The sequence below is a fragment of the Triticum dicoccoides genome, chromosome 7A (genome assembly GCF_002162155.2).
Source record: "Triticum dicoccoides isolate Atlit2015 ecotype Zavitan chromosome 7A, WEW_v2.0, whole genome shotgun sequence".
Lineage (NCBI taxonomy): Eukaryota > Viridiplantae > Streptophyta > Magnoliopsida > Poales > Poaceae > Triticum > Triticum dicoccoides.
Window position 1 is genome coordinate 105,331,461 of NC_041392.1, and position 22,799 is coordinate 105,354,259.

General features: G+C 45.1%; 1 protein-coding gene across 1 annotated transcript; it reads left to right on the forward strand.

Annotated features, from left to right (window-relative positions):
- The first annotated feature begins 2,022 nt into the window (after nt 1-2,022).
- LOC119332605 lies at nt 2,023-3,231 on the forward strand. The gene has a single exon (XM_037605774.1). It carries the CDS (start codon nt 2,050-2,052, stop codon nt 3,073-3,075), a length of 1,026 nt encoding a protein of 341 aa, XP_037461671.1. The 5' UTR covers nt 2,023-2,049; the 3' UTR covers nt 3,076-3,231.
- Nucleotides 3,232-22,799: the final 19,568 nt, after the last annotated feature.

A 22,799-nucleotide genomic window follows, 5' to 3' on the forward strand; every position in this document is an offset into this window, starting at 1 on the left:
TCGAATGAGATCACGGGCATGACGAGGAGTCTCGAAATGGCCGACACATAAAGATTGATATATTGGACCCTGTTGTTCGGACACCGGAAGTGTTCCGGATAGTTTCGGGTAAAAACGAAGTGCCGGAGGGGTTACCGGAACCCCCCAGGGAAACTAATGGGCCACCATGGGCCTTATTGGAGAGAAAGAAAGGAGGGCAGGCCCCCCACTTAGCAGTCCGAATTGGACAAGGGAAGGGGGCGGCGCCCCCTTTCCTACTCCCTCTCCCACTCCTTCCTTTCCCCTCTCTTCCTTGTGGAGGAATCCTACTAGGACTAGTAGTCCTAGTAGGACTCCCTCTCCTTGGGCGTGCCCCTAGGGCCGGCCGGCCTCCCCCTCCCTCCTTTATATACAGGGGCATGGGGCACTCTAGAACACACAAGTTGATCTTTTAGCTGTGTGAGGTGCCCCCCTCCACAGTTACACACCTCGGTCATATCGTTGTAATGCTTAGGCGAAGCCCTGCGTCGGTAACTTTATCATCACCGTCACCACGCTGTCGTGCTGACGGAACTCTCCCTCGGCCTTAGTTGGATCAAGAGTATGAGGGACGTCACCGAGCTAAACGTGTGCTGATCGCGGAGGTGTCGTGTGTTCGGTACTTGGATCGGTTGGATCGTGTAGATGTTCGACTACATCAACCGCGTTACTAAACGCTTCCGCTTTCGGTGTACGAGGGTACGTGAACACACTCTCCCCTCTCGTTGCTATGCATCTCTTAGATAGATCTTGTGTGATCGTAGATTTTTTTTTTGAAATACTGCGTTCCCCAACAGGTATGTAGCGGGAAAAGGGAAGGAGACGGCATATGGACGGCGAGAACAATACATTTGTTTTGAATTAGTTTGTATTACGTTCTATTCTTGCATCATGCCACTATGTCAATTGTCATGTCTTTTTGGGTTAGCTGCATTTATCGTAACAATATGATGACCTGAAAATAATTCATGAGACTACTAATCTGCAAAACGAGGAGAAAAGTAGGGTAATCCTAGAATGACAGCAAGAATGTGAAGTTGAGAGTTGAGACTTATGGATATCAGCTCACCCTAAAATAATTGAAGAGACCACAAATCTACAAAACGAGGAAGGGACTCACTTTGAACCAGTGACAGGCTGAACCATATTTTGATTGTTATACTAGTAGGAGTTGCACATATGGAAAACCATGGATGAGCTTGAATAAACAAAAACACTATGAAGTAGTGTGACATGTGGTGTTTCGGTGAATACTCACAACTAGAATTTTTAGTGCCCTTTTTCTTTAAGATTATATAAACTGGACCAATATGAATGGTTTTTATCATTATGACTAACCCTAAACCCTAGCAAAGGTATGCAAAAGATAAATGATGATGACAAATGTGATGAAACCTATGACAAAATGATCAATTCCACATTCATTTCGACATTCACAAGCGGCGCCGTTATTGCGTCACCTAGTTGCCCCGCCCTCACCCAAACCTCAGGCGATCATGTCGATGCCCTCAGCCATCCCTCTAACCCCGCCACACCGTGCAATCTCCCGCGACACATTTGTCCTCTCCCCTGTCGCCTCATGTACCATGGAGCTTCTTCGTCTCCTCCGCCGTCTCCGGCTCTCCGCTCCGCATCATCGCAAATCACACTGTCGAGAGGTCAGAGTGCGATTTCGCACGACGGCAAAGCGGTAGAAGATTCATACTATTACTACCTCTTTTTAGAAAAAATTGAAGATACTATTACTTGACAGAAACAATACGTAGAAAGCAGGCAATCCGGGTGTTTTAGAAAGTCTGAAATTAAAAAGGAAAAACACGACACAATAGAGTACCGTGCGGGCCACAGCGACCCAAAATAAAGAAGAAGAAATGGAAGCAAATCCCGTCAACCTTCGGCAGGCAACCTTTCCCATCAAGTCGCCGCCACGTGCTCACTGCCGCAACAACTCCCGGCTCCACCTCCGGCCGAGTCAACCACTCAAAACCCAATCCCACCACCGTCCGTCCCCGCGTCCAGCGCGCTCACCAGATGCCACTCTCCTGCTTCGCCAGCGGCCGGGCCGACTCCTCCGCCGCCAAGGCCTCGTCGGCGACGTCCGTCTACTGGACGCACCTCGGCGCGATCAACCTGTCGTGGTCCCGCGCCGCGCTGGGCCTCGTCCTCACCGTCGACATCGCCCTCGCCGGCGCCGCAGCGCCCGCGCGGTTCGTTCTCCTGCCGCTGCTCCCGTGGCGGCGGCGCGGGTCCAAGCGCTTCTCCGGCGCGTCCGGCCACTCCGTCGCCTTCTCGTGGGACCTCTCGCGCGCCCGCCTCGCGCCGCGCCGGCCCGAGCCGCTGTCCGGGTACTTCGTGCTCGTGTCGATCGACGGCGAGCTCGCCCTGGCCGCTGGCGACCTCCAGTCGTCGTTGCCTTCGCCGGCGGCGTCCGCGGGCCTTCTCCTGTCGCGCCGCGAGAACGCCTACCCTCCCGGATGCGGCGGCGCATACACCACCACCGTGGCCGTAGCGGGCGAGGAGCACGAGGTGTCCGTGGCCGTGGAGGAGGCGGCCATGTGGGTAGCCCTGGACGGCAAGAAGGCCCTCCGGGTCCGGCGCCTCCCGTGGAAGTTCCGCGGCAGCGAGAGGCTCGACCTCCCGCACGGCGGCCGGTCCGTCCGCGTCACCTGGGATCTCCACGGCTGGCTCTTCGCCCCGGACGCCGCCGCCGTCTTCGTCCTCCGTTTCGACACTGACGGGGCGAACCCGGTGGACGACAACGACATGGGGGATGGAGACGTCGGCATGCACGCGTTAAGGCAGAACTCCTTCCGGAGCCGCCATGCCGACAGCAGCGGCGAGAGCGATATGAGGGGGTCGTGGAGGCGCGGCCCGTTCAGGTCGGGCTCCGACTCGTCCCCGACGGTGTCCGTGGCGTCGACGTCCGCGGCGTCGTCGTCGGCCGGGAGCGTGGCGACGGTGACCGAGTGGATCACGGCGGAGGAGGCCGAGCTGCGGGACGGCGGCGGCGGGTTCTCTCTGATAATCCACCTCTGGAAGAAGCGGAGGCCGCGGTGATGCCTTCACGGCGTCCGTGCCTTAGCTCCGTCGCAGTTGCATTGGATTGCACGCACGAACTCATGCCTCGTGCATGCAGAATTGAATTGTTGATGTGATTTCTTTCCTTGTCGCCATGGATGAGAACTTCTGGAATGCAATTTTGTCAATTCGTCATTTATTTTATTTTTAAATGAAGGTCAAAGATTTGTTTCTCCATTAGTTAAGAAAAGATAATTGTCCTGTTAGTTAACAGAAAACAGGTGAAAAACGTCACAATAGGTTGGGAGGCACACAGAAGAGTCTATACAAAACAGTATAAAGAAGGTCTCATTGAGCTGGCACATTAGTGTCACGGTCAACACTTTTTTCTGAGCAAGCGTTACCGTCGTCCCTTCACCATTGGCAAGCAACTCCGACTTCGCTACAAACGATCATCAATCCAACCCACCCCGTAGAGGGTGTGTGGGGTGCCAAGCACTCTGCGACTCACGGCAAGGACAATGCAATACGGACTCTAACGAAGAGCTACGAAATAGAACTATCCAAAGCCGACGTCACCGAAGATCACCGAACGAACCACCCGATCAGTGGCAGAGCTACGTGAGGGCAAAAGGTGGCCATGGCCCGCCCAGCCTAAAAACAAAACACTCACACTATGCATGAAGTGATGGCCAGCTCAAGAGCAATTTCCTTCAGATTAGCCTGCCCAGCCCGCCCAGTTTTTTGTTTCAAGCTCCGCCACTGTACCCGATGCCCATCATCATCCCCGCCGCCGCATGCAGCCTCGACTTCACAACAACAAACAACTCGCGGACACACCGAAGAAGACCGACCCGACTACATCAACCATTGTCGTGCCTCCGACATCGCTCACCCATATCGTCATTGCCACAGAAGCCCAACACCAGCACCACCGGGGACGGTGGAAGTCCGTCATCTATTCATTTATACCGCGTGAATTGCTAGAGCAAAGTCCCATTGTTAATCCACGAGTGAGCGGCGGTGAGATCCAAGACGAGGGGCTGTTCCTTTCGTACTCTTCCACGAGCGCAACTACGTGTAGATACAAACAGAAGCTTTTGGGGGAGCAGTCGCCACTCGCCGGCCACCTTGGGAAGCTGGTAACCGTCTGAACCGGGAGAATTTTCCTCGTCTTCGGCTCGATGAGTGAGATTTTGAAGCGAACTCTACGCGGGTCAGTGAGGGCGACGTGGATAGGGAGTGACGCCGGCTGAAAACCCGTCCGTGTGTACTACTGTACCGGTGGTCTGACCATTTGGCGTTTGACCGACCGTGCAGAGTGAACGCACGATGCTTCGGGCGCCACTTTTCCGATCCTGGGACTGTACCACTGGTGCTGGCGCTAGCAGCCACCAGCCAGTGCGGTGTCGACGTCGCTGACCAGGCCCTTGTCGAAAATAAAAAAACGTCGCTGACTGACCGAGTCCCGTTCAAAGGGAAGGAGGTCGTTGCGCCCTGCCTCGCGCGACGAATTTCCTCCGTTAACGCGTGGTGGGTTGAGCCAATAGCGCTAAAGAAAAACTTAATTTTTTTTATTCGTGCGGCTCAGCCCCTCTGAAAACCAGCAGGGCCGGGCCAGGTTTTGAGAGTGTCGTCCATTCAACATGATTCTGGGGATTTTAAAACGAGCAAGATTTTTAAAAACTATATATTTTTAAAGAAATTGTCGTGCATTTAAAAACTTACAAAATTTTAAAAATTGCATGAATCATAACAATGCTCATGCGTTATGGAAAATATTAATGATTTATTTTCTAATGATTTAGGGTTTTTAAAAAATCATGAAATTTAAAGAGTGTTCTCAAATTTTAAAAAATGATCGTGTATTCGAAAACCAAAAGAGAAAAAACAGAAGGAAAGGGGGGTGGGACAAAATTCAGTGAAAACCTGAATAAAAGAAGGGGCGTGGTGCGCATCCGCCGGCGGATCTTTTAAAAAGATCCACTGACTTGCGAGCCGTCGGCGTACGGCAAAGTAGTGTCTTTGGTTCTTGCAGCAGAGTTGCTGTTGCAGAAATCTTTGCAACAGGCGTCTTGTTGCAGAAATCTTTACAACATAGGTCATGTTGTAGAAAAACTTTTGTAACAAGGGTCCAGTTGTGGGTTTTTTTGTCTTCATCTCTGTGGAAGAAACTTTTGCAACATAGGTGATGTTGCAGAAATTTTCTGCAACATCACCTATGTTACAGCAAAATTGTAATCAAGATGATGTTGTACAAACGTCGTCACCGTTGCGGACGCATGTCACAATAGATGTGGCCATTGTTCGCTGTTGCCGTTTGCAACTTCGTCGTTGCAATTGCAACACTGAGGCAGCCAATGATGGCCTCGCCGCGGCGCCGTTGCCCATCCTTTTCCTGCTCCTCAACATCGTCGTCACGTGCATCGTTGTCGTCTCCATCCAGCCCACCAGGCGAGCAGCCACATCAACGGGCTATAAGAAGCATCGGGGCGGAGTCGACCCGACGGCTCATGCGATGTTGGTGGCGAACGACTAGCCGTGGTGGATGCCGACAAGCGGTGGCGGAGGTGGGCATGCGGGAGCTTCGAGAGAGGGACATCAAACGGCGGTGGTCGCGAGCTCCCAAAGAGATTTGGAGGAAAACGAAGTGTATGCGAGGAAGACGTTGGATGCAAAAGGATAGGGCAGCGTGCGGTCAGTTGTTGGGCTACGTGGCTATGTGTGCCAGAGCCAAAAATGATTCTCTCTGTACCATAGGATCAAAATGGATCGGACCGTTTGGAAAGCAGCGGACGCAACAACACGATCTACCGGGTGATTACAATCGTTTCCTATACAAGAAACATAAAACACAAAAATATAAATGAATCCAACGAAAACTGGTCAAAAAGACATAAAACTGTCACAAAACGCGAACTGCTACAAGAAAAGCAGACGGCCGAAAAACAACGAGCCAAAATGTGTCAGTCCCGTTACTGAGAATAGGTGCATAATTCGTACTGTGTTGCATCTATTCTTTATTGCGGGCCAAGAATAAGATATTGCGGCGTGGAGAGCTCCTAATTCGCGCCTTCCGCGCCAGGTAAGCGCAGCGGTGCTCACGCGCTACACAAGTAGTGCGGCGCAGCAAGGAACCGAGCACTGCTCGCTCCCCATCGCTTGGTTTTCAGGGTTGACCGCTCGATCATTGACCTGTTGACCGCTAAATTGACAGTCGACTTTAAATAATTATAAATATGGAAACAAAGTTCAAAAAAATGAAAAAAAATCATAAAATTTGAATAAAAGTGCAAGAATATTTAAAAAGTTCAATTTTTTGAAAAATGTCAAAGATTCATGGCTATTTATTTTTTTTAAAAAATTGAAGCATGTTTACTAATTTGAAAAAAGTTCATAAATTTAAAAAAGATCAGGAATTTGAATAAATATAACCAAAAAAGGGGAAAATCACAAAATTGAGAAAAATTCAAACTTTTAAAAGAAATTTACTAATTTTAAAAACTTCCTAAATTTATAAAAAGTTGATAAAAATGAGAAAAAGTTCATGAATTTGAGAAAATTAGATGAAGTTGATTTTTTCCTTTTGAATTTCAAAAAAATGTCGCACTTGGAAAATGAAAACAATAAGAAAAAGTGAAAAGGAAAACGAAAAAACCAGCCCAGAAATAATACAAACGTAAAAGAAAACAAAACTATCAGAAGCTTCCATGAGCTTCCAAAATCTAGGATGAGATTGCTCTTTACATGCATAGATGGGTCGGCCGATTTGGATATCGGGGGTGGGGGCGCGCCTGATGGAAAAAATGTCGTAAGCGTCGCTTAAAGCGCCAAATAGGATCTTGCTCCGTCAAGAGGTGTTATGGACGTACCAAATATTGTGGTCGTTTGCTAACAAAAACTAGAGAACATGTTATAGGCGACTCATCACCCTGTTGGGCTTGTCCCTATATTATTTATATCAATCGGGCCCTAGACTTTGAAGTAAAAATGACTTCCAACGATACGAGATATTGTCGAAAACTACAATCGGGTCATCAAAGAGCTAGAAAAACTCAATCTTCAACATGAGATGAAACAACATTGTTGTTGTTGCTCCATTGCCAAAGCATGTCTAACGTTGTATCATGTGGCCGGGGATGTCCTTGTGCTATGATCTAGCCGAACCAATGTCCAGGAGAATAAGCCACTATTGTAGAAGTCTTTGTATAGATCCGAAATCCCAAAGAACAACCATCTTTTCAACAAAACTTTCAGCATTCCCAACGACGACGCAGAAAACACAGCTACATCAGAGATGGAGCAAGAACAACCAGAGAGCAACATGTCACGTCAGGGATTCACCCAAGGGGAGAAACAACGCCACAACTTCATCTTCGCCGCAAAAACATGAGGGAACATCATCTTGGTCCCAAGGGCCATCTTCTGTTGTCAACACCGTTAGATGCCCGTAAGACCACCATCGCAAAAAATTATGAATAGCATGATCATTACCTCGACACCAACACAAAGACACCAAAAGCGCCCCCAAGACATGAATGACCCCGAGATCACATAGACAATCTCCTAGATTCAACACCAATAGCCGGGTGAACCACCGCTTAGATGGGGCGTCTGGAGGAAAGTTATCCAGCACCGCCATCGCCATCGTTTAAGCTGAAGGTATGGATAATTAGACACCTAAATGAGACATCTATACTAGTGGACACACGTGGAACATGGCTTCCGGGGTTCCGCTCCATCCCGCCTCCACCATAGTAGTTGATAAAGGTGGAATGTGTGTGACGCTAGAGTCTGAAGCAGCCACCCTCTCCTCTCGTTGGATCACCTCTCGCGGCTAGGGTTTTATGGCATGTGGCTCTTTTCTGGGAAGTCGTGGTCTCAGCTGCCGAAAATTGATAGGCAGGGATGGCAACAGAGGCGGTGGCGTTGGGTTAAATCTGGGACAACCTCGCAGTGATTAGGGGCGTAAGCAGGGACGAAGTTATGAGGGCGTCAGGCTCTATTTAAAGGACAAGTCAGCTAGCTCTGTCATGCGCCAGATCATAGTGTACATTAGACGTGGGCGACATGCGTTGCATGGGAGGTCAGTGACAACCCTTGCAGGTGGGCCCTGCATGGAAGTGGGAGAGAGAGAGCAGTAGGGTGAGAGAGGGGCGTCGGGCACGATTGTTGATAATTTTCAACAGAAAAGGGCATTGATACGTCCATTTTGCATCATGTTTTCTTACTATTATTTATAATGTTTTTATCCATAATAATGCTTTTTGGAGTAATTCTAATGCCTTTTCTCTCATAATATGTAGGGTATACACAAAGAGGGAGAATTCTGGCAGCTGGAAATCTGGACCTGAAAAAGCTACGTCAAGCTACCTATTCTACACAACTCCAAATGACCTGAAACTTCACGAGGATTTTTATGAAATATTTGAGAATTATTGGAGAAAATAACTACCAGAGGGGTGTGACGCCCCTGATTTGACCGTACACTAATCATACACGCAAACGTGTACGATCAAGATCAGGGACTCACGGGAAGATATCACAACACAACTCTACAAATAAAATAAGTCATATAAGTATCACATTACAAGCCAGGGGCCTCGAGGGCTGAATACAAGAGCTCGATCATAGACGAGTCAGCAGAAGCAACAATATCTGAGTACAGACATAAGTTAAACAAGTTGCCATAAGATGGCTAGCACAAGCTGGGATACAGATCGAAAGAGGCGCAGGCCTCCTGCATGGGATACTCCTAAATTACTCTTGGTCGTCGGCGGCGTCCTGCACGTAGTAGGAGGCACCTCCAGTGTAGTAGGAGTCGTCATCGGTGGCGTCTGGCTCCTGGGCTCCAACATCTGGTTGCGACATCCGAGAAGAAAGGAAAAGGGGGAAAAGAGGGAGCAAAGCAACCATGAGTACTCATCCAAAGTACTCGCAAGCAAGGATCTACAGTATATATGCATTGGTATTAATGAAATGGGAAGTATCTGTGGACTGAACTGCAGAATGGCAGAATAAGAGGGGGATAGCTAGTCCTATCGAAGACTACGCTTCCGGCAGCCTTCATCTTCAAGCATATAGAAGAGAGTAGATGGTAAGTTCACATCGTATAGCATAATCCTACCCGGCGATCTTCTCCTCGTCTCCCTGTGAGAGAGCTGTCACCGGGTTGTATCTGGCACTTAAAAGGGTGTGTTTTATTAAATATCCGGTTCTAGTTGTCATAAGGTCAAGGTACAACTCCAGGTCGTCCTTTTACCAAGGGACACGACTATTCAAATAGATAAACTTCCCTGCAGGGGTGCACCACATTACCCAACACGCTCGATCCCTCTGGCCGGGCACACTTTCCTGGGTCATACCCGGCCTCGGAAGATCAACACGTTGCAACCCTACCTAGGCACAATAGAGAGGTCAGCATGCCTGTCTAAATCCTATGCGCGAAGGGGTCTGGGCCCATCGCCCGTTGCACACCTGCATGTTGCGGACGTGGCTGGTAAGCAGACCTAGCCTCCCTAATACAAGAGCAGGCGTTCCAGTCCAATCCGGCGCGCGCCGGTCAGTCGGTAACGTCAAGAAGGCTTCGGCTGATACCACAACATCGAGTGCCCATAACTGTTCCTGCGTAGTTGGTTAGTGCGTATAGGCTAGTGACCAGACTCAGATCAAATACCAAGATCTCGTTAAGCATGTTATTTTGAAGTAACCGCGGACGCCAACCAGGGCCAGGCCCACCTCTCTCCTAGGTGGTCCCAACCTGCCCTATCACTCCGCCACAAAGTAACAGTCGGGGGCCGTCGGGAACTCAGGCCCAGCACTACCGGGATGGAACCACCTGTCCTTTCAGCCCCCACACCGGAATCACTCGCGGGTACTCTACGAGCCGACCCGACTTTAGTCACCACAGGTATCATATATTATGTATATAAGTATATACCCATGATCACCTCTCGAGTGATCACGGCCCGAGCATAGCATGGCAGACATACAAGAATGTAGGGCCACTGATGGTATACTAGCATCCTATAGTAAGCATTTAGGATTGCAGGCAAAGATAACAACAGTAGTAGCAAAGACAGGCTATGCATCAGGATAGGATTAACGGAAAGCAGTAGCATGCTACACTACTCTAATGCAGACAGTAGAGAGAAGAATAGGCGATATATGGTGATCAGGGGGGGGGGGCTTGCATGCAAGCTCTGTTGAAAAGAAAGAAGTGTCGTTGTCGACGTAGTCGATCACCGGCGCATCATCGGCCTTGGGGTCTACCGGAGAGAAGAGGGGGAAGAAACAATAAATAAAGCAAACAAAACATCATAAAGCATAACATGGTAATATAACGTGTCGGGTGTGGCCTAACGTATGTCTACACGAATAGGTGTAGGGGGAATCAACCGGGAATGTTTTTCCGGTTCCGGAGTTGTGTCAGACAGGTAACCGGAGGGGGATGTTGCATGTTCAGATAGTTAGAGGCATCTGATAGCTAAACGGGCTGCATATTCGGATTCGTCTCGTCGTTCTGAGCAACTTTCATGTAGAAAACATTTTCATCCGAGCTACGATTAATTTTCTATGTTTTTCTAAAGTTTTAATCATTTTCTGAAATTTATTTAGTTAATTTAAATAAACATTATCCAGAATAGTTTGGGATGATGTCAGCATGGTGTATGTGTGACGTCAACAGTCAACAGTGCGGTCAACTGGAGTCAAACCTGACCTGTGGGTCTAGTGGGACCCATTGGTCAGTGACTGTGGCTTTAACAGAGTGTTAGATTAACAAAACAGGTCAGTTAGTGGGTGGGACCAACTGTCAGTGAGTGATTAGCATTTAACTTAATTAATTAATTAATTAATAGATTATCTATTTAACTAAAATCATTTAATTAGGCGGGACCCACATGTCAGTGACATGGGGCCGGCCATGTCAGCGGCTGACCGGCCCGTCAGCGACGCAGGGGGACCCACGCATCAGGCCAGCTCGGCGATGGCATGCGACTCGTCGAAATCACGTCGGCGAGCTCGTTCGCGGCGGCGCATCCTCGGGCATCATCGGAAAACGCCCACAGGGCATCATTTTGATCGTGGTCGGACGCGTTAGAACGGCAAGACGATGACGCGTCGGTTGGTGGTGGTTTCGCAGGCCACGGTGGCCGGAGTAGAGCGGGGCTTCGACGTCGGCGGCGACTGGAGTTGGGCGAACTCGGACCCGGGGCTAGGGGGCACTAGGAGGGGAGATGGGGGTCGCGTTGAGCTCTGGTGAGGCCCGGAAGCTCGAGGCACTGCTAGGGTGCGATCTCGTAGGCTAGTGGCCACGACGACGAGGCAAGCAACAGCGGTGAGGTTCGGCTACGGTGGCTTGTTGCATCTAGGGGCAATTAGGAGGGGAGGAGAGGAGCGCAACAGGCGCGGCGACTCACAGTGGGGGTCGAGGAGCAGCTCGGGGAGGCTGGGGAGGTCGCGGTGGCGCGGATCGACGGCGACGCAGAGGCGGAGCTCGAAGGAGGGGATCAGCAAGGGCGGCGTCGATGTGGCGTCCCGGTGCCATCCAGCAGGAGCAGGCGTCGTGGTCGGTAGCGGCAGTCGCGTGGACAGCTTGGAACGGCGGAAGGTGGCCGGTGGCCACGCCAACGATGAGGCGCGGCGACTGGTGCATTCAGGTGATACGTCTCCAAGTATCTATAATTTTTGATTGTTCCATGCTATTATATTATCAATTTTGGACGTTAATGGGCTTGTTTTTACACTTTTATATTATTTTTGGGACTAACCTATTAACCGGAGGCCCAGCCCAAATTGTTGTTTTTTGCCTATTTTAGAGTTTCGCTGAAAAGGAATATCAAACGGAGTCCAAACGGAATGAAACCTTTGGGAGCGTTATTTTTGGAACAAACGTGATCCATGAGACTTGGAGTGGACGTCAAGAAACAATCGAGGAGGCCACGAGGCAGGGGGGCGCCCACCCCCCTGGGCGCGCCCTCCACCCTCGTGGGCCCGTCGTTGTTCCACCGACCTACTTCTTCCTCCTATATATATATATATATATCCATATACCCCACAAACATCTAGGAGCACCACGAAAACCTAATTCCACCGCCGCAACCTTCTGTACCCAAGAGATCCCATCTTGGGGCCTTTTCCGGAGCTCTGCTGGAGGGGGCATTGATCACGGAGGGCCTCTACATCAACTTCATGGCCCCTCCGATGATGTGTGAGTAGTTTACTTCAGACCTTCGGGTCCATATCTAGTAGCTAGATGGCTTCTTCTCTCTCTTTGGATCTCAATAAAAGTTCTCCTCGATTCTCTTGGAGATCTATTCGATGTAACTCTTCTTTTTGCGGTGTGTTTGTCGAGATTCGATGAATTGTGGGTTTATGATCAAGTTTATCTATGATTAATATTTGAATCTCATTTTATGTATGATTGGTTTATCTTTGCAAGTCTCTTCGAATTATCAGTTCGGTTTGGCCTACTAGATTGATCTTTCTTGTAATGGGAGAAGTGCTTAGCTTTGGGTTCAATCTTGTGGTGCTCGATCCCAGTGACAGAAAGGGAAATGACACGTATTGTATTGTTGCCATCGAGGATAAAAAGATGGGGTTTACATCATATTGCATGAGTTTATTCCTCTACATCATGTCATCTTGCTTAAGGCGTTACTCTGTTCTTATGAACTTAATACTCTAGATGCATGCTGGATAGCGGTTGATGTGTGGAGTAATAGTAGTAGATGCATAATCGTTTTGGTCTACTTGTCTCGGACATGATGCCTATATACATGATCATGCCTAGATATTCTCATAATGATCCACTTTTCTATCAATTGCTCGACAGTAATTTTTTCACCCACCGTAATACTTATGCTATCTTGAGAGAAGCCAGTAGTGAAACCTATTCCCCCCGGGTCTATTTTCCATCATACAAGTTTCCAATCTACTTTATTTGGCTATCTTTTACTTTCAATCTATATCATAAAAATACCAAAAAAATATCTTATTATTATCATCTCTATCAGATCTCACTCTTGCAAGTGGCCGTGAAGGGATTGACAACCCCTTTATCGCGTTTGTTGCGAGGTTCTTATTTGTGTGTGTAGGTACGAGGCGACTCGCGCGTGGTCTCCTACTGGATTCATACCTTGGTTCTCAAAAACTGAGGGAAATACTTACGCTGCTCTACTGCATCACCCTTTCCTCTTCAAGAGAAAACCAACGCAGTGCTCAAGAGGTAGCAAGAAGGATTTCTGGCGCCGTTGCCGGGGAGATCTACGCCAAGTCAAGACATACCAAGTACCCATCACAATTCTTATCCTTAGCATTACATTATTTGCCATTTGCCTCTCGTTTTCCTCTCCCCCACTTCACCCTTGCCATTTTATTCGTCTATTTCCCATTTTCTTTCTTGTACCATGGCCGATTCAAAAAGGGATAAGGGTTCTCTCCCGAGTTTTACCTTGGATAGTCCCTCCATCCTCTCTAAGTTCATAAATAATGATGCTATGGAGAAACCTACTGGGGTTATCAATGAGAGTTTGAATAAGTTTGATGAAGATGATCCCAGAATTTTTTGTTATTTACTTGATGAATCTTTGGAAGACGCTTGGGATAGCTATTAAGATTTCGAGCTAGCTATGTGCCCAATATCAAATTGAGGTTTACCTGAAAAGCTTTTATATTGGTTTACCCTCTTCATTCAAGCAAGTTCTAGATTCTATCTTTGAAGAAGGTTTTCTTGAGGGGGATCCCGTTGATACTTATGAAAGGATGAAAACTATATTTGGGCACCCCATGAGTGAGAAGGTTGAATCTACCTCTCTTTTGTGCTTTTACCAAAATGAAACTATCAAAGAAATGAGGGCTAGCTTAGATGCCAATTTCCGTAATGTGCTTAATCTCTATTCCACTATCAATGGCCACGTGCTATCTCAAAATAGAAAGATAAATGCTATAGAAAAGAAATTTTCTCTTTTCTTTCCTAATACCAAAGATGGCAATACCTAGATCTATCCTTTCTTTTATGCCTAGCTAGGGGCGTTAAACGACAGCGCTTGTTGGGAGGCAACCCAATTTTATTTTTATTCCTTGATTTTTGCTCCTGTTTAGTAATAAATAATTTATCTACCCTCTGTTTTGGTTGTGTTTTTGTGTTTAATTAGTGTTTGTGCCAAGTAGAACCGTTGGGAAGACTTGGGGAAAGTCTTTTTGATCCTGCTGTAAAAAACAGAAACTTTAGCGCTCACGAGAATTGCTGCCATTTTTATTTGAGAATGCTATTTAGTTAATTATTTTTGCATATGATTAATAGATAAATTACTCACATCCAGAAATTTATTTTAGAATTTTTTGGATTCCAAAAGTTTGCGTTAGTTACAGATTACTACAGACTGTTCTGTTTTTGACAGATTCTGTTTTTCGTGTGTTGTTTGCTTATTTTAATGAATCTATGGCTAGTAAAAGAGTTTATAAACCATAGAGAAGTTGGAATACAGTAGGTTTAACACCAATATAAATAAATAATGAGTTCATTACAGTACCTTGAAGTGGTGTTTTGTTTTCTTTCGCTAACGGAGCTCACGAGATTCTCTTGTTAAGTTTTGTGTTGTGAAGTTTTCAAGTTTTGGGTAAAGATTTGATGGATTATGGAACAAGGAGTGGCAAGAGCCTAAACTTGGGGATGCCGATGGCACCCCAAGGTAAAATACAAGGACACCAAAAAGCCTAAGCTTGGGGATGCCCCAGAAGGGATCCCCTCTTTTGTCTTCGTTTACCGGTAACTTTGCTTGGAGCTATATTTTTATTCGCCACATGATATGTGTTTTGCTTGGAGCGTCTTGTATGATTTGAGTCTTTGATTTTTAGTTTACCACAATCATCCTTTCTGTACACACCTTTTGAGAGAGACACACATGAATTGGAATTTATTAGAATACTCTATGTGCTTCACTTATATCTTTTGAGCTATATAGTTTTTTCTCTAGTGCTTCGCTTATATCTTTTAGAGCATGATGGTGGTTTTATTTTATAGAAATAATTGATCTCTCATGATTCACTTATATTATTTTGAGAGTCCTTTAGAACAACATGGCAATTTGCTTTTAGGCGTAATAAAAACTTTCAAATAAGTGCATTGAATACTAAAGAGAAGTTTGATACTCGATGATTCTTTTGAGATATGGAGATGGTGATATTAGAGTCATGCTAGTTGAGTAGTTGTGAATTTGAGAAATACTTGTGTTGAAGTTTGTGATTCTCGTAGCATGCACGCATGGTGAACCGTTATGCGATGAAGTCGAAGCATGATTTATTTATTGATTTCCTTCCTTATGAGTGGCGGTCGGGGACGAGCGATGGTCTTTTCCTACCAATCTACCCCCCTAGGAGCATGCGCGTAGTACTTTGTTTCAATAAATAATAGATTTTTGCAATAAGCATGTGAGTTCTTTATGACTAATGTTGAGTCCATGGATTATACGCACCCTCACCCTTCCACAATTGCTAGCCTCTCTAGTACCACGCAACTTTCGCCGGTACCATAAACCCACCATATACCTTCCTTAAAACAACCACCCTACCTATCTATTATGGCACTTCCATAGCCATTCTGAGATATATTGCCATGCAACTTTCCACTGTTCCGTTTGCTATGACACGCTTCATCATTGTCATATTGCTTTGCATGATCATGTAGTTGACATCGTATTTGTGGCAAAGCCACCGTTCATAATTTTTTCATACATGTCACTGTTGATTCATTGCGTATCCCGGTACACCACCGGAGGCATTCATATAGAGTCATATTTTGTTCTAAGTATTGAGTTGTAATTCTTGAGTTGTAAGTAAAAATAAGTGTGATGATCATCATTATTAGAGCATTGTCCCAGTGAGGAAAGGATGATGGAGACTATGATTCCCCCACAAGTCGGGATGAGACTCCGGACGAAAAAAGAAAAGAAAAAAAAGAGGCAAAAAAATAGTCCCAAATAAAAAAATAAAAAAAATAAAAAAATGAAATGAGAGAAAAAGAGAGATGGGACAATGTTACTATCCTTTTTCCACACTTGTGCTTCAAAGTAGCACCATGATCTTCATGATAGAGAGTCTCTTATGTTGTCACTTGCATAAACTAGTGGAAATTTTACATTATAGAACTTGGCTTGTATATTCCAATGATGGGCTTCCTCAAATTGCCCTAGGTATTCGTGAGCAAGCAAGTTGGATGCACACCCACTTAGTTTCTTTTGTTGAGCTTTCATACACTTATAGCTCTAGTGCATCCGTTGCATGGCAATCCCTACTCACTCACATTATATCTATTAATGGGCATCTCCATAGCCTGTTGATACGCCTAGTTGATGTGAGACTATCTTATCCTTTTTTGTCTTCTCCAGAACCACCATTTTATTCCACCATAGTGCTATATCCATGGCTCACGCTCATATATTGTGTGAAGATTTAAAAAGTTTGAGAACATCAAAAGTATGAAACAATTGCTTGGCTTGTCATCGGGGTTGTGCATGATTTAATATTTTGTGTGATGAAGATAGAGCATAGCCAGACTATATGATTTTGTAGGGATAACTTTCTTTGGACATGTTATTTTGTGAAGACATGATTGCTTAGTTAGTATGCTTGAAGTATTATTATTTCTATGCCAATATTAAAATTTTATCTTGAATCTTTCGGATCTAAACATTCATGCCACAATAAATAAAAATTACATTAAGAAATATGTTAGGAAGCATTCCACATCAAAAATTCTGTTTTTATCATTTGCCTACTCGAGGACGAGCAGGAATTAAGCTTGGGAATGCTTGATACGTCTCCAACGTATCTATAATTTTTGATTGTTCCATGCTATTATATTATCTATTTTGGATGTTAATGGGCTTATTTTTACACTTTTATATTATTTTTGGGACTAACCTATTAACTGGAGGCCCAACCCAAATTGCTGTTTTTTTGCCTATTTTAGAGTTTCACCGAATAGGAATATCAAAAGGGGTCCAAACGGAATGAAACCTTCGGGAGCGTTATTTTTGGAACAAACGTCAAGAAACATTCGAGGAGGCCACGAGGCAGGGGGGCACGCCCAGCCCCCCTGGGCGCTCCCTCCACCCTCGTGGGCCCCTTGTTGCTCCACCGGCCTACTTCTTCCTCCTATATATATCCATATACCCCGCAAACATCCAGGAGCACCAGAAAAACCCAATTCCACCGCCACAACCTTCTATGCCCAAGAGATCCCATCTTGGGGCCTTTTCCGGAGCTCCGCCAGAGGGGGCATTGATCACGGAGGGCCTCTACATCAACTCCATGGCCCCTCCGATGATGTGTGAGTAGTTTAGTTCAGACCTTCGGGTCCATAGCTAGTAGCTAGATGGCTTCTTCTCTCTCTTTGGATCTCAATACAAAGTTCTCCTCGATTCTCTTGGAGATCTAATCGATGTAACTCTTCTTTTTGCGGTGTGTTTGTCGAGATCCGATGAATTGTGGGTTTATGATCAAGTTTATCTATGAACAATATTTGAATCTTCTCTGAATTCTTTTATGTATGATTTTTGTATCTTTGCAAGTCTCTTCGAATTATTAGTTTGGTTTGGCCTACTACATTGATCTTTCTTGCAATGGGAGAAGTGCTTAGCTTTGGGTTTAATCTTGCAGTGCTCGATCCCAGTGACATAAAGGGAAATGACACGTATTGTATTGTTGCCATCGAGGATAAAAAGATGGGGTTTACATCATATTGCATGAGTTTATCCCTCTACATCATGTCATGTTGCTTAAGGCGTTACTCTGTTCTTATGAACTTAATACTATAGATGCATGTTGGATAGCGGTTGATATGTGGAGTAATAGTAGTCGATGCAGAACCATTTTGCTCTACTTGTCTCGGACGTGATGCCTATATACATGATCATGCCTATATATTCTCATAATGATTAACTTTTCTATCAATTGCTCGACAGTAATTTGTTCACCCGCCGTAATACTTATGCTATCTTGAGAGAAGCCACTAGTGAAACCTATAGCCCCGGGTCTATTTTCCATCATACAAGTTTCCAATGTACTTTATTTTGCTATCTTTTACTTTCAATCTATAACATAAAAATACCAAAAATATTTATCTTATTATTATCATCTCTATCAGATCTCACTCTTGCAAGTGGTCGTGAAGGGATTTACAACCCCTTTATCGCGTTGGTTGTGAGGTTCTTATTTGTGTGTGTAGGTACGAGGTGACTCGCGCGTGGTCTCCTACTGGATTGATACCTTGGTTCTCAAAAACTGAGGGAAATACTTACGCTGCTCTACTGCATCACCCTTTCCTCTTCAAGGTAAAACCAACGCAGTGCTCAAGAGGTAGCATCGGCGAGCAAGATCTCAGAGGGAGAGGGCGAGGGAGAGAGTGAGGGTTCGAGCTTGGGTTTGCATCGGCATCTAGGAGGCCTTGTAGACGTCGGAGAAGCACCGGATGAGCGCCGCGTGGCTCATCCGTAGCATGGACGCGCGCGCGGTATCCACCGCGCTGGGGATGAACAGGGAGGACGACGACCACGTTGTGGGCTGGGCCTGCACATTGTGCACTAGAGGCCTAATAACACGTGGCTTATTTCTTCTTTTCCTTTTTTATTTCTATTTTATTTTAACTACCGTTTTCTTTTTATTAGCCAAGACAAATGAATTTAGTTAAACATGAAATTTGGCACATAATTCAAGCACAATATTTTGGAGTGGCACATAAAGTTTGGAGGCAATTTGAGTTAAATAAATAACTAATAATTTTGCAAATGCCATTTTATTTACTGTTGGAACACTTATTAATTTCCTAGAGTTTTATCTGTGATTCAAATGATGTTGGTTTTTACATGGTAATTCCTTAGTGAATATTTGCAACCTAATGAACATTTTTAATTCACTGTTTTATGAAACTATACTTTGACTTATCATTTGAATTTGTATTTGAACTAATTTTGAAACGAGTGAGGTTTAGCAAAATTTTAATTACGATGACCTAGCATCATTAATAGGGGTTTACTTTAGCTTAACTATCGGGGTGCCAAAAATCTCCTCCACTGCAAGAAATCTCGTCCTGAGATTTAAGAGGTGGGGTAAGGGGGAAAGTTCTGGTTACGAAATTCTAATGGATCTTTTGTTCTAGGTTGCGCTTTTCGAAGAAGTCGATCCATCACATTGACGTCTTCATTCCTCTGCTTCAGGTCATCTTGATGAAGTCTTCATCCTTTCTTTGGGGTCTTCATCGTACTTACGAATAGTTAGGGGGCAACTTGACAACGATAGGATGCCATAAGGGTTAATCATCCAGTGGTTATCCCAGGAACGAGCCCATGATTATCTCTCGGGTTGAACCAATGAAACACATGAGAGGAAAGTAATAAGGTACAATAAGAAGTTTCGAATGGGTAGACAATCATTCGGCGTCTGAAACAAAGTGTGAAAGGGGTCTAGAGCAATGAGAATAACTGAATAAGTATTGCGTCCGATACCAGAATAGATTACTAGGAAGGTGGCCCATGAATTACATACGAAATCAAGCACGCGGATTAAGTTTGGCAACAAGGGTGTACATGAGAGTCAGGTTTCGATTATGTGGAACTGTGGGTTAGGGGCCCACCATGTGGGTTAAAAGTAGAAAGGGTGCTGACAACTTGCACGGTCACGATAGCAAGGTATGTTAGAGGTTAGCCTGCCAGTTATGTTGGCAACAATGTTGGTACCAAGGGCAAGGGACGAAGAGAACCATTTTCCTGCTCGTTGAATGATGTCTACTACACAACCTTCTTCTTGTAGACGTTGTTGGGCCTCCAAGTGCAGAGGTTTGTAGGACAGTAGCAAATTTCCCTCAAGTGGATGACCTAAGGTTTATCAATCCGTGGGAGGCGTAGGATGAAGATGGTCTCTCTGAAGCAACCCTGCAACCAAATAACAAAGAGTCTCTTGTGTCCCCAACACACCCAATACAATGGTAAATTCTATAGGTGCACCAGTTCGGCAAAGAGATGGTGATACAAGTGCAATATGGATAGTAGATAATGGTTTTTGTAATCTGAAAATATAAAAACAGCAAGGTATAGCAAGTGGTAAAAGTGAGCACAAACGGTATTGCAATGCGTCGAAACAAGGCCTAGGGTTCATACTTTCACTAGTGCAAGTTCTCTCAACAATAATAACATAATTGGATCATATAACTATCCCTCAACATGCAACAAAGAGTCACTTAAAGTCTCTAATAACGGAGAACAAACGAAGAGATTATTGTAGGGTATGAAACCACCTCAAAGTTATCCTTTCCGATCGATCTATTCAAGAGTCGGTAGTAAAATAACACAAAGCTATTCTTTCCGTTCGATCTATCATAGAGTTCGTACTAGAATAACACGTTAATACACAAATCAACCAAAACCCTAATGTCACCTAGACACTCCAATGTCACCTCAAGTATCCGTGGGTATTATTATACGATATGCATCACACAATCTCAGATTCATCTATTCAACCAACACAAAGAACTTCAAAGAGTGCCCCAAGGTTTCTACTGGAGAGTCAAGATGAAAACGTGTGCCAACCCCTATGCATAAGTTCACGAGGTCACATAACTCGCAAGTTGATCACCAAAACATACATCAAGTGGATCACGTGATATCCCATTGTCACCACAGATAAGCACATGCAAGACATACATCGAGTGTTCTCAAATCCTTAAAGACTGAATCCGATAAGATAACTTCAAAGGGAAAACTCAATTCATCACAAGAGAGTAGAAGGGGTAGAAACATCATAAGATCCAAATATAATAGCAAAGCTCGTGATACATCAAGATCGTACCACCTCAAGAACACGAGAGAAAGAGAGAGATCAAACACATAGCTACTGGTACATACCCTCAGCCCCGAGGGTGTACTAATCCCTCCTCGTCATGGAGAGCACCGGGATGACGAAGATGGCCACCGGAGAGCGATTCCCCCCTCCTGCAGGGTGCCGAAACGGGTCTAGATTGGTTTTTGGTGGCTACGGAGGCTTCTGGCGGCGGAACTCCTGATCTAGGTTTCTTTCTGGAAGTTTTCGGTTATATAAGAGGTGTTGGAGTCGGGAAGAAGTCAGGGGAGTCCCCGAGGCGGCCACGAGGCAGGGGCGCGCGCCCAGGGGGGTAGGGCGCGCCCCCCACCCCGTGGTGGCCTCAGGGCTCTTCTGGCCAACTTCTGATACTTCGTGGGCTTCTTCTGGTCCAAAAATGGTCTCCGTCAAATTTCAGCTCAATTGGACTCCGTTTGGTTTTCCTTTTCTACAAAACTCAAGAACAAGGAATAAACAAAAACTGGCACTGAGCTCTAGGTTAATAGGTTAGTCCCAAAATCATATAAAAGTGTAAAATAAAGCCCATTAACATCCAAAACAAATAATATAATAGCATGGAACAATCAAAAATTATAGATACGTTGGAGACGTATCATTGCACGAGGCGGATCAATATGCAAAGTTCTCGTCCGTCGATGGTTACTGAAATGTCACCAATAATAGTAACAAGGTCTTGCTGACATAATTGTACAACAAGGTGCTTACCTAATTAGAGAATTACTGCCCAATTAAGTCAGATTACAAGAAAGGTTAAACAAACCACTGGAAAGGAAAATGCGATTATCAGATTAAACGGAACAATGGAAAGGAAAATATGTTTAAACACATAGTTCAGGGGGTATATCCTTCCCAAGGATAAGCAGAGCATGATATCCATGACAAGATATAACATAGAGAACCCTTTAGGTAAGAGGAGAGAAATCCCATGACATTACCCATACAAAGGTGTTTCGATAGTTGATAAGGAAAATTTGGCATTGGGCTTCAAATGTTCTTGTTGAAAATCAGAATACCATTGACATGCTTCGAGATAGCATTGACATGGTCAACAGGTGAAGATCAGACTTTGGAAACACAAAGGATCCATCAAGAATAACTTGTAGAATAAGTCTAACAATTTCCTCATGGAAGAATGGATAACCTTGCTGAAAAGGAATCTATAACAACAGGGCCTCGGGCCAGGTGTGCTAGGAACGACATCACCTTACCGGGTCACATGAAGACCAATGTGATAACTCTTGAAAATATGTTCCAACCATCATATCTGACCGAGGTTCAAATCTGATTGGTGTCAGGATAACTCAGACTCAGGATGCCTGAGAAGAAATGTGCAACACAAATTATCGAGATGACATTGTAAGACTCTCGGGAATTGAACTATGGAAGCGAGTTCCGAAACAAGAGTTCATCATTAAATCAAGGAGAGGTGGGGAGGTGGCTGATTGACTCAACGACAATTCATTGAGATTTACAAAAGATGGATTTCCACACTAATGTGAACAAGGAGATAACATTTGTCAGATCAAATGATATAATGAGGTATGCTCGAGGAAAACATACACATTTAAAATTGATCGAAAAGTGCATAAAAATATGGACTAAGTAGCACGATCAATGTTAGGATGATGAGTCAATAACCGATCACATGAAGAAAGAAACTATCATTCGTAACTTACAAGCAATAGGGTTGCTAGAAGTCTTGAATTCACACATCATAGTTCATTTGTCGGCATTTCGGTTATAAACAACACGAGGACCAAGAAGGAATGGTGATGGTGAGAAGTATCACTTGTATCAAGAATTCTCAAGAGGTGGTGAAATTTTCACGGCATTCTTGACATAAAATATGGTAATACTCCAAGGTAAAGAAGAACAAATGCTAGATAGTA